General features: G+C 41.5%; 1 protein-coding gene across 2 annotated transcripts in view; it reads left to right on the plus strand.

The window, feature by feature from the left end:
- Positions 1-10,342, plus strand: part of LOC146369891 (glypican-1-like) — a 45,630-nt gene extending 35,288 nt beyond the window's left edge. For both annotated transcript variants that reach the window (XM_084909574.1, XM_084909575.1), the window contains exons 5-10: positions 1,639-1,804; positions 1,934-2,064; positions 2,615-2,752; positions 3,030-3,160; positions 8,310-8,485; positions 8,821-10,342. In XM_084909574.1, the coding sequence (XP_084765700.1) occupies positions 1,639-1,804; positions 1,934-2,064; positions 2,615-2,752; positions 3,030-3,160; positions 8,310-8,485; positions 8,821-9,005 (927 nt within the window). In that variant the 3' untranslated portion in view covers positions 9,006-10,342. The remainder of the gene's footprint in view (positions 1-1,638; positions 1,805-1,933; positions 2,065-2,614; positions 2,753-3,029; positions 3,161-8,309; positions 8,486-8,820) is intronic.
- Positions 10,343-14,662: the final 4,320 nt, after the last annotated feature.

The following is a 14,662-nucleotide window of genomic DNA, read 5'->3' on the forward strand; positions in this document are numbered from 1 at the left end:
TCCCTCTTTGGGGGAGAAATGGCAAGTCCCCATGAGGTATATAATTAAATATGAGAGTGAAGCAAGTAGCAGTTCAGGTTCAGGTTAGGGTAAAGCCACATGAACTCAGTGAAAGGCAAATGATGTCCACTGAAGTCATGGAAACACGAACGTCTGCGCACACACAGCCTGTGTCTGTGTGTGTGTGTCTAAGGCCTGCCTGGCGTAGTCCCAGGAAAGCAGAGATGATGGCTGCATGATCGTCACACCCTGGCTGCCAGAGAAAACGTCCCCACCCTACAAATGAGAAACACAAAGATCATCAGAAATGAAGTGTCAGACTCTGCCATGAGAACAAAGCTCTCACTTGGAGGGATGACAGCAAATTATGGGTGTGATGATGTTTTGTTTTTTTTCTCCAGCTCTTGCTGCAGTTTTCTCATCTCTCGGGGACGGAGCGCGTCAGATTTGGCTGTTTGTGTTTGTCTGCGTTTTATGGTTTGCAGCCTCCTCTTTTTTAATGTTTGATTTAGGACACAAAGAACAAGAGCAAGGCATGCCTTCGGTTCATCACTCGTCCCAGATGCCAGTATATCAGCAGTGCATAAATCTTTGTTTTTTTAAAAGCAGGAATTGGGTACTGTTAAGCCCATTTTCCCAAAACTCGGCATGTTTCTGGTTTCCCGTAGGTTCCATTCATTTCTTGTTGATATGAAAATCTGAGCACATTCTTGAAACCTGCTCAAGTTGTGCACTCCATCGCAGCACATGTAGCCCATCTCGTTTAGTTTTTGTCAAAACTTCATTAGCAGCGCAGACTTTTAAACACATGAAAGACATTATCGCATGGAAAAATGTGTGACGCAAATGAATGCAGACCTCAAGCTGACAGCGACTGTTTCCACACGAGCAGGTCTCGAGTGTGTGCTGACTGAGTTTCAGAATGCACAGAGATGAATGTGTGAGGGTATGCAAAAGAGCACGGCGCTTATTAAAATCAGACAAACACACCTTTGTGTGCTGTTGTTTCTCTGATTTGAAGCGTCCCACTCTGAGATGTGACAGCAGTCGTGCTGAAGCTGACAACATTTCACGACTTGGGTTCATAATCAGAAGCTGAGAGAGCAGCAGTGTTGTAAAAAGACAGACAGGCAGGGTCATCATCGCCTTCCAGTTGCGCCTGTATTTCATTTTATGCTGCGATAGCGCCCTCTACTGTGTGTTTTTAATTAGTTCCCTCATTGAAAGGACAGGGGAAAGAACTAATTTCTGTTTTTTACCCCTTAGCAATGAAAGACAGAGGGGGGCAGGCTGACAATAGGGGTGGACAACAAACTTTGTGAAATAACGTGAGAAAGCGGCAATATAGGATTTACAAAATAATGTTGCAGCTATTAAAAATCTCAGACAAGTTCAGATCTCAGTGACCTCAACATCAAGGGTTAGTGTTAGGTCACAAGGTTTTTTGAAAATCTTGTAAATCCAATAACTAGAGAAGGAAGTCACCTGGGATTTCACATTTGCACCACAGGTGCATCTCCTGGGGCGGAGGGGTAGCGCTGGTGACTGCCAATATTTTTTGTTCTGTCTTTTTTCCTGTAAGAAACATAAACTTCCTTCTTTTTGAATGAAACCAACTCTTCCATTCACTCATACCAGGTTTCTCTGAGTCCAGAGTGTGAGAGAGCCTTGATGAAGCTGCTATACTGCCCCCATTGTCGTGGCGTGGCCTCTGCTAAACCTTGCTCCAGCTACTGCGCAAACGTCATGAAGGGCTGCCTGGCCAATCAGGCTGACCTGAACCCTGAGTGGCAGAACCTTATAGGTGAGACATACTGAAAATCTTACTAATCCTCTGAGAATTCACTTAAATAGTTCATTTAACAATTCTGCTAAACAAAAAAATCAAAAAACACTGCCCGGTTAAAGTCGCTGTCCTCACTCCCCTGTTAAGACACGATGATCCAGGTGGCGTCTAGCTTCAGCACAGAGCCCAGCCTCGACGTGGTTCTTTCTTCCATCCCAGTTCGAATCTACGAGGCGGTGCACTACCTGCAGGAAAACATGGATGCTTTTACAGCTAAGGCAAGCTTGTCTGACTCAACACCTATATTAGTTTTTTATCTCCAAATAACCAGCTCATCATCCAAACCTTTTACTTCTGTACTGGTTTTATTCCCATGTTAAGGAACATACAAAGTCATATAAGGACAGAATGGTGGATCCATAGTTTAAAGGTTGACACATTAGTTCACACATTTGTGTAACCAGGAGAAACGAATCCCTTTGGGGGTTGCATGGGGAAGGTTGTCTGGCAAATGAAACATACAGCTGCTATGGTGACCCCTTGTGAATAAGGGATCATAAAGAACGTAGCACCATCCAGATAAGTCCGTCAGAAGAATGGAGAGCATTATTAGCTTACATAGTTAGCCACAGATATACTGATAGTGATCTGCTCCTTTAATATATACCGATTAATGTACTGTCAGTGCAAAAGGAGCTGAGATTTTCAAATGCTTGTCTGTGGCTCCATCTAGTGGGTGAATTAGATATCACCAATGTAAACTTAGCTAGTAAATACCTCACGGTGTGTGCATCTTTCTATCTGTCTTTGTCTCTTTTGTGCTTGTAGGTGTATCAGACGTGTGGAATGCCAGGAGAGCCAGGAACAGGAAGTCCCACCCCTCATGAACAGAAGAAGAAGAGTGGCTCCTTGACCGCGTCTGAGTACAAACCCTCCCCGACTGCTGGACTCAGACTTGAAATGCAGGTGCATACATCTACCTGTGTGTGGTGTACTTTAAAAATAATGATTACATACTTAACGACAGCAAGCATCAGTGGATTTTCATGGATGTAAGCGCAAACGGCCGGCTGAAGAGCTCAGCAGGATTTCTTTTATCGGTGTTTGCATGGCTTTCAAGAGTGAGACTCCATCACAGATTGTCACTTTATGCATTGTTTGTAAAGACTGTTTGCACTCTGACAGCATGTTAAGTGTGTGATTAAATGCAATGACTTGGAAACTGACAAGTCTTTGTTCTTAGGTATCGGATCTATCCAGTAAGCTGAGGGAGATGCGTCAGTACTGGATTCAGCTTTCTTTGGCACTATGTGGCAAACTGGCACCTGGAGGCAACAGTCAGGACAAATGCTGGAATGGTATCACTAAAGCCAGGTAGAGAAAAAAGGATGCAGGAAATGTGCGCATTAATGTTGATTTTAAAAAACAAGCCTGAACCTAACCTCTTATATGTTTTTCTCTGTTTACTTATCTATACATCATATAAAGATTATTACTTAACCTCCCTGCATTTATCCTCAGCATTAATGTGGGGCTGTTATCCTCATTTTAAATGTTTTTATTCATGCACTTTGCTGGAGCAGCTTTGTATGATTCACATATCAAAATAATCCCTTAATATAGTACACAGGACCATGGTGCAGCCCCTCAGTTAATCCACACTCTTCTTCCTTTAAGACAGCTTCTGCAGATTGGTTTTGCTCCCCTCTTAAAGAAAAGTTGTGGACAGCAGATGAGTGGAGCTGCTGTGCTCACAACCAGAGCTGTGTGTCTAAGATGATCATATTACCCTTGTCACCTCTGTCAGAGCTGAGAATAGAAATAAAATGGAGTGTTTCAAGTTAGCTGGAAGTCTGGGCTTTTGGCTTATACAGATGTGATCGCACAGGAGTCTCTGTGGACTATGATGTTTGCAGACGACACTGAAGTGAGAGGTGGAAGAGACTCTGGAGAGGTGGGACTATGCACTGGAGAGAAGAGGAATGAAATTCAGAAGAATACATGTGTGTGAATGAGAGAGAGAGACAGGTGGAAAGGTGAACATAGAAGGAGTAGAGGTCGTGACAGTAGATGAGTTTAGATACCTGGGTTCAACCATGCAAAGCAGATGGTGCACAAGAGAAGTGAAGAAGAGAGTGCAGGCAGGATAAAGTGGGTGCAGATGAGTATGAGGGCTGATTTGTGACAGAAAGACAGAAGCAAGAGTGAAAGGGAAGGCTTACAAGATGGCAGTGAGACTATCTTGGAGACAGTGAGACTGACAAAAAAAACAGGAAGCCGAGCTGCAGGCGGCAGAGCTGAAGATGATTGTGATTTTGATTGTGAACTACCAGGATGGACAAATGAGTACTTCAGAGGGGCATCTCAGTTTGAGGGGTTTGGAGACAAAGTTAGGCTGAGTTAGTCTGGACATGCGCAGATATATCAGACAAATGATGCTGAATATGGAAGTGCCAAGCAAGAGGAAAAGAGGAAGACCACAGAGAAAGTTCAGGGATGTAGTGAAGGAGGACATGCAGAGGGTTGATGTGCCAGAGGAGGATGCTGGAGGTTAGGGTGAGATGAAGGCAAATGATCTGTTGTGGCAACCCCTCAAGCTATCAAGTGAAAGAAGAAGACAAAAGTTCATAGTCTGTTTTGTGTGTACTTTTTTCTTTTTAGGTTTTTGTTGTTTTTGACTGCAATCCTTAATCCCACGTGCACTTGTTACTGAAAGGCAGGAAGGCAGTTAGACATCCGAGTCCTCCCGGAGACCCTTCCCACCTTCATCCCAACAATGACTGTTGAGTGAAGTTTCATTCCAAAGAGAACGTTTCTTTTTAATACTTAAAAACTGGAAAATGCTTCTAAAGAGAAGCGAGAAACAGAGGAAGAAAGCCAAACATCCAACTTCTGATGAAGCTGCTAGACACAGGCCTCCTCTTCACATTGAAAGCCATTTGTTGCACCTGTGTCAAAACAAAGCAGGCATCAGTTCCAAGGTGCCGAACTTACATCTCTTCCACATACAGTGATTCCAAATCCCAGCAGAAATCCACATCCTGCGACACAGGTATTCATGGAAACAAAAGAACACACCCCTGTGTGTTTTTCTGCCTCCCTTAATCCATGTGCAAATGGATTAGAGAACAATCTGATGATCCAGCCACGCTTCACACGTACACACACATTCGCACCTCTCTTTCTTTAAAGTGCTTGGATTAGGGCTAACTAAACATCAAATATGTGCTGTGCCTCTGTGTGTGTGAATAATGTGAAAGAGGCCATGAAATAAAGATGAATTGCTGACTGTGTGTGACTGTGTGTGATAAAGAATATGCCATTAATGCTCGCTTGCAGCTTTGCAGTGACATCTTGTGGTTTTCTGTAGAGCTCAAAAGATATCAGACGCAGAATTACAACAGAAATCCTGTGGAAACAATAACTCGGCATCATCACACATCTTCTTTCAGTAGGATTGTGTCATGGTGCCCAAATTGCAACAACAAATCCCTTCTCCTCACATACAAGGTCTTGAATAATCAGACTCCATCTATCTTTGGTTCTGTGGGTGTGTCCTGCTTCCACCCCTGGGGTGCAGTCAAATAGTCAAAAAAAGGACCTACTTCCTCTTTCTACTACACATTGTTCTTTGACTCTAGTGGAAAATGTCATGAAGAAAGAAAGTTGTGGAGGCGAATTCATACCGACTAAGGAAGAGTGTCTGTTCTGTTGAACCACACTGTTCAAAAGAGGGAAAACAACATGTGCATCTTACTTGTTATGTGCCATGTTGTTTACGTGTTTGGCTCCTCCCATCAGAGTATGAGTGGGACTGTGTTTTTTTTCCTTCTCCTTCCTCCAAGGTGTGTGTTGGCAGAGACATGCAGCGACTGCTAATTGAGTGGACAGCAGCCTCTTAGCCTCCAGCTGACAGCCACCTTGCATCTCTCCTTGAGCCAGCCAGTTGCTCGTAGCTTTGAGTGCTTGTGTGAGAATCCTGAACTTAAATCCTTTAGTGAACAGCGTGAGCTCATTTGTATTGCTGGTATCGTGGCGGCTAGCCGAGAGCATTTTAAAAAATATCGAACTGCAAATACAAAGCACTGTAGCAGTTAAATGGGAATAAGAAGCCATTTCTTTGATGAAACACTTTGTCTCTTGTTTATCGGTTAGGAGCATAGACTAGAACATTGTCTTCTGTTTGCCTTTTATTTTTGGTCAGGGGAGAGCAGGAAACATTGGTTTGTTGTTTTGGTGAAGCAAATAAATTCCTGCTTAGCGTCTTTGGTTGTTAGGGTGCCGGTCTTTTCTTGGGAGTCGCGTCTCATGTTGTGTTTAGGTTACCCCGAAGGCTAGGGCACGTAACATGAATTGGGAGCTTGAACCTGGGACCTCTCACACCTTTCTCACCCAGAGACAGAAACACCTGGGGGGAGGAGAGAAAAAGTACACACCCATATATACTGTAGTGGGAGATGCCAAACATATAAACAAACTGGCAACTGATCCTTGATCATGACATACTTCACTGCATCATTTCCTCCTTTTTTTAAGCCTGTCTATAAGTGAAGAAAAATTCCCCCCATCCATCACTTATCTAATTCAGAGTCCTCTGTGTGTGTGTGTGTGTGTTATAAATTACTTTAATGATGATCCTAAAGTCTGGGGATTCTGGCTACAGCGGATATAACTAATGCAAAGTGAACTATAGCTAACATTAAACACAACGATCAATTAATATAGCGCATAATCTTGATTTAGAGAGCTAATATAAATCCACAGTATGTTCTTCACATAAGGCAATAGCTTGATGAGAAGTAGATCCTGTTACAGCAGCTGTGGGTTTAGTAGCCTGCTGTTGAAAATTCTAAACAAATCAGCAGGCTGTAAATTGGGGAACACTCATAGTTAATATTTACATGATCTGCGTCACTTTGTCAGTTTATTTTGAATCATTTAATGGTCGGATGATGAGTAGCTATGAGTTATGGGATCTCATTATCTCCTTTCCTTTCATAAAGGATGGTGCAGTTTGTCCTATGCTGGAGGAGGTGATAATGAAGCATCGAATGACCTTTTCTAAGTATTTAGAGAATTCGAACGGCTCTTATTATGGCTGCCATACAGATACCTCTGGGTCGCTTAACTCAGTTAGAGACCTTCCTAAGCAGAATTGACTATTCGACCGCGCCCCCGGTCTCCTGTGGAGCCAGAGCACAGCTGTCTCCACTTACAGGGTAGCCGTGATAGGAAGCTGTGGAGAGGAGTTTTTGGATGGGCGTAGAGCGGCTTTAGGCTGAACCTTTTAATGAAATTGTGTTTTATTTCTAAATTTGCCTTGTTTGAGTCTTTTCATAAAGAAAAATACATGAATATATTGGCTGAAAGAGAGCTTTAGGCCTAAATGCAAAAGTGAATGGTAGGCATATAGTGACTCAGACCTCACGCGCCTGCAAAGATATTTGGCTGTCTGAGACAAAATGAAGTTTTAGTTTCTTGTTTGCATAATAAGTTCTTTGCCACAGCATACTTTGTCTTATTTATGCCTACATTTTATTATTTAATTACAACAGAAAGTTAAACAAAATCACACCCCTGCTCGTCCATTGCACCGGGACATGTTGATCTCTTTCGGCTGGTTTCCCAGGCACAGATTTCTAGACTTGAAGATCCTGATTGGAAAAAGTATTTGGTCTAGGATTAGGCATAATCCATGTCTGGAAAAACTAAGCCCTGATGATCAATGCTAAAAACACTGGCCCACAATTGAAAAGAGATGCTTACTCCTGACATAGTTGGGGTGGCTGACACAGCAGCGTAGGTGTCAGTCTGAAAGGGGTGTAAGTCAGAAGGCCAATTACACAACCAGACTTTGCACAGCTCCATCAGGAGTCACAAAGGGTTTATGTAATAGTTTTTCAAACACAGCACTCCTCACGACTTTTGATGTTTCTCAAGCAGTGTCTTGCTGGATAAAATACTTTAAAAATATAATAAATAAAAATTATATCAATTTTTTTAAAAGGTGGAACGGTTTTTTTTTTTCTTCTGCAGCACTGATTTTACTATCCACTGGTGCCCATTTCTTAAAGCTTTGGGACTAGGTATTGTATTTTCCAGTTGAGGATACTCACAAGTACTTGTTTTCTTTTGCACAACCACAGGCTGCACGACTGTGCTTTTAACACCACAATATAGCTGTGCAAATTCCCTCTACTAAGACTCATCTGGCTGTTGGGGTTCTCTCTGTATTGTTGTAGGGTCTTTACCTTTCAATACAAAGTTATTTGAGGTGACTGTTGCTGTGATTTGGTGCTATAGAAAAAATAACTAAATTTAATTTAATAGTAATTAACTGCATTTGAGAAAACCCCGAAGGCTAACATAAGCTAAGGAGTGCCCATAAAACCAAATATTGATGCCTCACAGTCCGCTGAGCACACACAAGCTCTGTCATCAGCGATAATGTGACAGTCATAAGACAGTGATTTAAGCCATGAGCATCATACTTCTATTCCTGTCGCTTCTCATGGCCAATTAGGTACCTTCCAGAAGTGATGGGCGATGGTTTGGCCAATCAGATCAACAACCCAGAAGTGGAGCTCGACATCACAAAGCCAGACATGACCATCCGGCAGCAGATCATGCAACTCAAAATTATGAGCAACAGGCTGAAAAATGCACTGGATGGCAATGATGTAGACTTCCAGGATGCAAGTGAGTGATCTCCTGGTAAAAGTAGATTCCAGAAATAGTTGTTTTATATCATACTGATTCCGCAAGTAGATCAAATGCACCAGCTCTCTTGTTTCGGGAGTCTTATTCCCTAGAGTTAATGAGACCTGGCATTTAAGGACAAAATATTCCCTATAAATGGTGTAATTAAAAGATTAATTGCATTCAGGAATGTCACACGGACCCAAATACAATTGGGTCAATTATCAAGAGCAGCTGAAGGTGACATTTAACAAAAAAAGCTTCCACTGGTCTTTAAAGAATTATTTCACAGTTTACCGTTAACAGTGTTTTATCCGCATCTCTCTCTTTTCCAGGTGATGACATCAGCGGCTCTGGAAGCGGGATGTGTGTAGGTGGCCAGTGTCCTCGTAGCAGACCGGGATTGTATGCCTACTCGCCGGACAACAACCGAGTCAGAGGCGCGGCCACGTTCCAAACCGGCTTCTGTAGCCTGCTGCTCCTGCTCCCGGTGACCCTTCTGCTGCTGCTTCAGCGATGATGGACCACCGCCGCCTTCGGTCAAGAGTTTGAAGTCAAAGGCAGGGCTGAACCATGGGAAGGACAAACGGGGGTTCAGCTTGAGGAAGTAACTTTGCCAACAAAAAAAAAAAACAACAAAAAAAACATTAAAAAATAAATAAAGGAGACATTTGTGGAATGAGAAGACATTTTCATCGACTCAGAAGAGCAAAAACTGATTGTATTCTTTATTTTACTGCGTTTACATATGTCTTAGCTTGCTAGCGTGTTTTTGGAATGAGGACAGACAAATAAGGGATGACAAAGAAGACTCTGATGAAGATAATGATGTCTAATTGTGTCCAATCAGCAGGCTGCAGAGGCCTGTGAAAACATGTTCGGTGCCCTGATATACAAACAAGATTTTTCAGTTTTTTGTTTGTTTTTTTTTTATTTAAGTTTTTGTTATTTCACTACTTGAGTCAGAGTTGTCTACCTTAACAAACATTGTGTACGCTGTAAATGTTCGTGTACATTAGCTTAAAGGCTGGCACCATATCGAGTCATGAATGTACAGTATAATACTCTACTGGCGAGGAATTCCCCGTAATCTGTGATGTCGTCGTCCAGAAGTCTTGGTGTCACTGCTTTAAGCGGACAGACTCAGTGGGATTTGTTTGAAATATTGCAGATAAATGATCACAACCCTGTCATGTATCAGATGTGCTGTACTGTAAACCCAACAATTTCAAATTGGCTTTCAGAAGGAAGCTCAAACAACCACTTCTTTTTTTTTTTTTTAATAACAACTCATGATCTCTGTGAAGACGTGAGCAGCCTCGTTGACGCTCTTAGAATCCAGCACACACAAGCAGTTTCCTTAAGTTCTGTTTTGTGAAGACAGGAGAATGCGCACGATTGTTACACATCTGTTTGCAGTAAACACACAGACACACAAAACTCCACAGAGAAGATAAAGTCCAGAGAGGACCATTTGGGGAATGCTCGCCTGTGTTGAGGCTGACGTACGGTCGATCAAACCAAAGCTTATTACACACACGTGAGAACCCTTCACCAGGTTTTATACTTCATACGCACCAGAAAGAAAAGAAAAGGTTTAAAGTTCCTGCAACTTTTGTACATACAGGATATTTGTGAAATAGTGTGTGCATTAGCCTGGTGATAGATCATTTACTTGGCATGCCTGTCTTCAAGCTGCAGCACCATACTGCTACATATGGAACTTCTGATTCACGCAAATGTGCTACACACACACACACACACACACATTTTTCACTCTGTGTATTGAGCCGGGTTTTTTTTATACATCAGTGTATCCAGTCACACATTTCATTCATTAAACTCTGTTTGATTGTAGCTGTGGGGTTTTTTGTCATTGATGTGAAGAAATAGGCAAAATGTGACTAGAGTCTTCGAGATCTTCATGAGAACATTAATAACACATTCAAGTGTGTTTTTAAAAGTAAAGCTACAGACAAAAGCCAGTTAGCTTCGTATTTATTAAGAGTGGAACTGGGTGTTATGTGGCACGTTATCTGAGCTGATCAACAAGGTAAAAACCACACATTTTTGTTTTTACACTTAAGTTTCTTTTTTTCTTCACAAACATTAAACCAGTTCAGGGCTGGAAAAAAAGGAATTTCGTGTTAAAATCCTCTACTTCACATCAGAAATAAACAGCCTGATACAAAAAAAGTTATTTAGCCTCTATAGCATTAGATATATAGAGTTCCACTTTCAGGGCATTTTACAAGGGATGCATTTTTATAAAGCTCTGAATTATATTAAAGTTTAAAACTATGTATGGTTAAGGGTGTGGGCACTTTGACAGGTTACTTTACAGTTTGTTGGTTCCTTTTGGAATATTAGAGCAAAAAACATTTTTCAATGTGGTGAATTTTCCTAACCATCTGATAATTATGAGCTCCAGTTTGAGTTAAACCATAGGTTTACTGAGGTTTTGCAGACACCCCTACGACATCATTTTGGATGTGTGACAATCAGGGTGACGATGTAGGATGAAGTGAAGCCCGCAGTTGTCCAGGCCTAGAGACCAGTCCTGGGGAAATCTAGGGGAAAATGACTATTCCCCTGAGTGGTTGTGAGAGGTTATTGGAAAACGATTCCTAAAGTAAAATTCAGACAGGTCTAGGGAAAAATCTATATTCCCCAACTGATTGGAAAAAATCTCCTTGTGATTGCTTTGCTAGCAGATTGCTGTGGTGGTTGTTTCACAGACTTGTCTAAAAACACTGACCACTTACTCTACATCGTGCAAGAAACCTGAATATTAAGTTTGCCTTCCTCCTGCTTTCCTGTTTTTTTGGGTTTGCCACGCTTAAATGTTTGAGAGGATCAAACAAATGTAAATATTAGACAAAGATAACAGAAGTAAATACCAAATGCAGTTTCTAAATGAAAGTGTTTATTATTAAGGGAGAAAAAAAATCCAAACCAACATGGCCGTGTGTGGAAAAGTGATTGCCCCCAAACCTAATAACTGGTTGGGCCACCCTTAGCAGTGAGTCTCATGAAGCACTGTTGAAGAAGGGCCCACTCATCTTTGCAGAATTGTTGTAATGCAGTCACGCTGGAGGGTTTTCGAGCATGAACTTTGTCTAATATATATATACATATTGATGATCTAAAACATTTAAGTGTGACAAAAATAGAAAAAAATTGTAATTTTGGAAGGGGGCAAACACTTTTTCACACCACTGTAGCCACCGTGATCTGACTGAATCACACTCCAGTTAACTCATCGTAAGTTGGTGGCCAACAAGCATTTCCTGGATAAACTGATCTGACACCTGGAATGATTAAAACTCATAAATCTGACTTAATGATTTATGCATTATAACCCAAGATGAACAATAAAGATCTCACATTTGCAGAGAATAATTATCCCATAGACTTGTATAGGACCACAAGTCTTTTCCAACCACAACCATTGCTCCTTGGTGGGTTAAGAACTAATGCAGATTTAAGGCACTTCTGCACTTCACACTTCAGACCCAGAAGCTGCATCCATCTTTTATACTGTCTATGAGTGAAATGCAAGTGTTTTAATAGTAGGTTACTTAGCACTAAGCAGGTATCAGTAACTGCGTGATACACCCAACAGAAATAGGCTAATTAATCTACCCACTATCAACCTAAAACCAGGATTTCACTCTCTTTTCGAAATATGGAAACCTCTGGCTCTGAAAAACAAAGATGGCGACAACTGTAGTATGAAACCAAAACAAAGCAATGTTAATAAATGAGCCTTAGTAGTGCTGTTTGCTGTATTTTTCTACACTTTATATAAAGGTCTTTCTTTTGATCTAAGCATTAAAATCTTCTGATATTATGCAGCTATTAATATGACAAAATAAGTAAAAACTAATATGTGACTGAGCACCTTTTTTTTTTTGGCTGATGCTTTGTGCCCACCAGATGACTCACTGCCTGGCCCTGTTTCCACTGATGCCATATCCGCTCCCAGATATCATCCCACTCTAATCAAGAACATCAAATCTGGGATGATTTTGTTCTCTTTCTATTTAAAGCCTCGACTTGCGAGCTCCACTACAGCTATAAATAAACATATAGCTCTTTGTAACAGGACACGACAAGCATCATCTGGTCCTGCTGGGGGGAAACTGGGGCTGACGACAATCCTGCCTGTCAAGGGTGTTGATTTACTGAATGATTCATTTTCCTGATGTTTTCAGATCAGATACGACAGGACGAAAAAGCAGCAACGAACGGAAAGTTCACGGCAAGTTTATGTTTTTGAACCAAGGTGAACTTTTCAGTGTGTGAATGCCTCGCATTTCACTTCTCACTGTCAGTATCCTGTGAAACTGTGAGTGTGATGCACAGATCTGTCTGTTTTTATATAACTCATCTATACTGTAATGTTTCCTGTCGTGTAATTGTGAATGATGTAGAAGTGAGAGTAGAACCTGAGCAGACCTTTACCGGCATGTTGCTACCACACTTTTGATTTCCACTCTGCTATGTCTAGACATGTACACCAATCAACTTTCAGCACTGTGCCTGACTGCTCTGTTTCTGATCAAAGCTTATTTACCTCGCCGAGTCCCTCAGGATGGAGATACCGCTTAGCAAAGGGCTGCGTGACCTCAGCTGCACAATTTTAAAAGAGTAACCAGAACCTTCGGAGGCAATTCAAACATTATTGTTCTGTTCGTGTGGCAGCCAGCAGACCTGCAATCGACTTTTGGGTCTCCACCTGTGGCTGGAAGGAAATGATGAATGCCTCCAACTGCTGACTTTAAGATAAGAAGCGTCTCCCTCTGTTTGTCTGCCTCTAACTGACATGCACGCTCATATACACAGCTCTTTAGGATAGCGGTCAATATGAACAGGATGCAGTAGCCCCTGAGTGAAAGCGATTGTCATGTAGGTTGTGGTGTGTGTCATAAAGCTGCTGGCAGCTGAAATGTCATCTTGAGGGACAGGAAATAGAGCATCTGGGAAGAAAAGTGCAGCAATGTCACAGCGGTATGAGACAGTGTAAGAGGCACAGGATGAAGGAGACAGGAAACCTAAAAAAGCAAATTGATCCAATGCCTCTGGGGTTGAAAAGTTGTATTTTTTCAGAAACACTGAGTGATTTTTATTTTTTCCATAGTGCATTTTGTCAGTACGCACACCTTTTAGGACTTTGCAGGTAGCCAAAAAACATAATAATGCTTCCTATTTTAGAGAGTTGTCTTTTTTGCCAGTGTGATTAAAAAATGTGAATAACTGAACTGAAAGTCTTAATATATTGTGACAATTTGCATTTTTTAAAGCAGTGTGGCAGTCCCCGATGCTTTAAATCTGCTAAGGGTTAAAGCTGGACATACGGCTTAGAGAGAGACACAGATGTTTTCACTCTGGCAGATTAAGTGTACTTGTAAGAATGATTATTTAAAAATTCAGTTATCTCACCCTTAAAAGGCACTAAGAGGACATTTAGGGAAATGTCCATCAACACAGTCCTGAAAAGAGGTCTGATTAGTCAACACAAGCGAAAACACCAGTGTAGGTGAACCGTAGTTGTTTTTCACTTAATCCTCTTTATCCCCTGTAACACAAGGCCACACACTCTAGTCCTTGCTTTTTCTCCTAATACTGCAAAGGCTGTTTTCATGTATCAAATTAACCCCGAGGTCTCTCCCAGTGATGTGAAAGACCAGAAAACCACTCAACTTTTGTTTTCTACCGGAGGCCTTGGGCTGAAAGTGTGCAGAAAGTAAACAGACCTACATAGGGGTTTCTTGTTGCGTGTACAGCATGTGTTGAGGTGTAAAATATACATTTCTGTATGACTTTTGTGAAAGCCCTTTAACTATAGTATGCACAGTATCAGCATCAGACTTGCAGAATGTCTTTTACTAAGACATATTTCCAATTTCCTTACCAAATTATAAAAGCATGTCCATCAAGCCCCTTACTGAGACCAGTCTGTTTTGATTGACCTTGCTGGTTACGTTGCCCCTCTGAGACAAAGTCAAGATAGTTTTGTGACAACTTCGGCCCTTTTTGAATATGGACAACATCAAACCCAGAGGCTGAACTTCTAAAATTGTGATGCTACAAAAATATAAACGGTTAACTGTCATAATCCAGAAAAAATAATGCAAAGCTGATTGATTGTGTGTATTTTTTTTTTCCAGGTAT

Source organism: Perissodus microlepis, chromosome 17, assembly GCF_051167445.1.
Source record: "Perissodus microlepis isolate ML-2025 ecotype Zambia chromosome 17, ASM5116744v1, whole genome shotgun sequence".
Taxonomy (NCBI): domain Eukaryota; kingdom Metazoa; phylum Chordata; class Actinopteri; order Cichliformes; family Cichlidae; genus Perissodus; species Perissodus microlepis.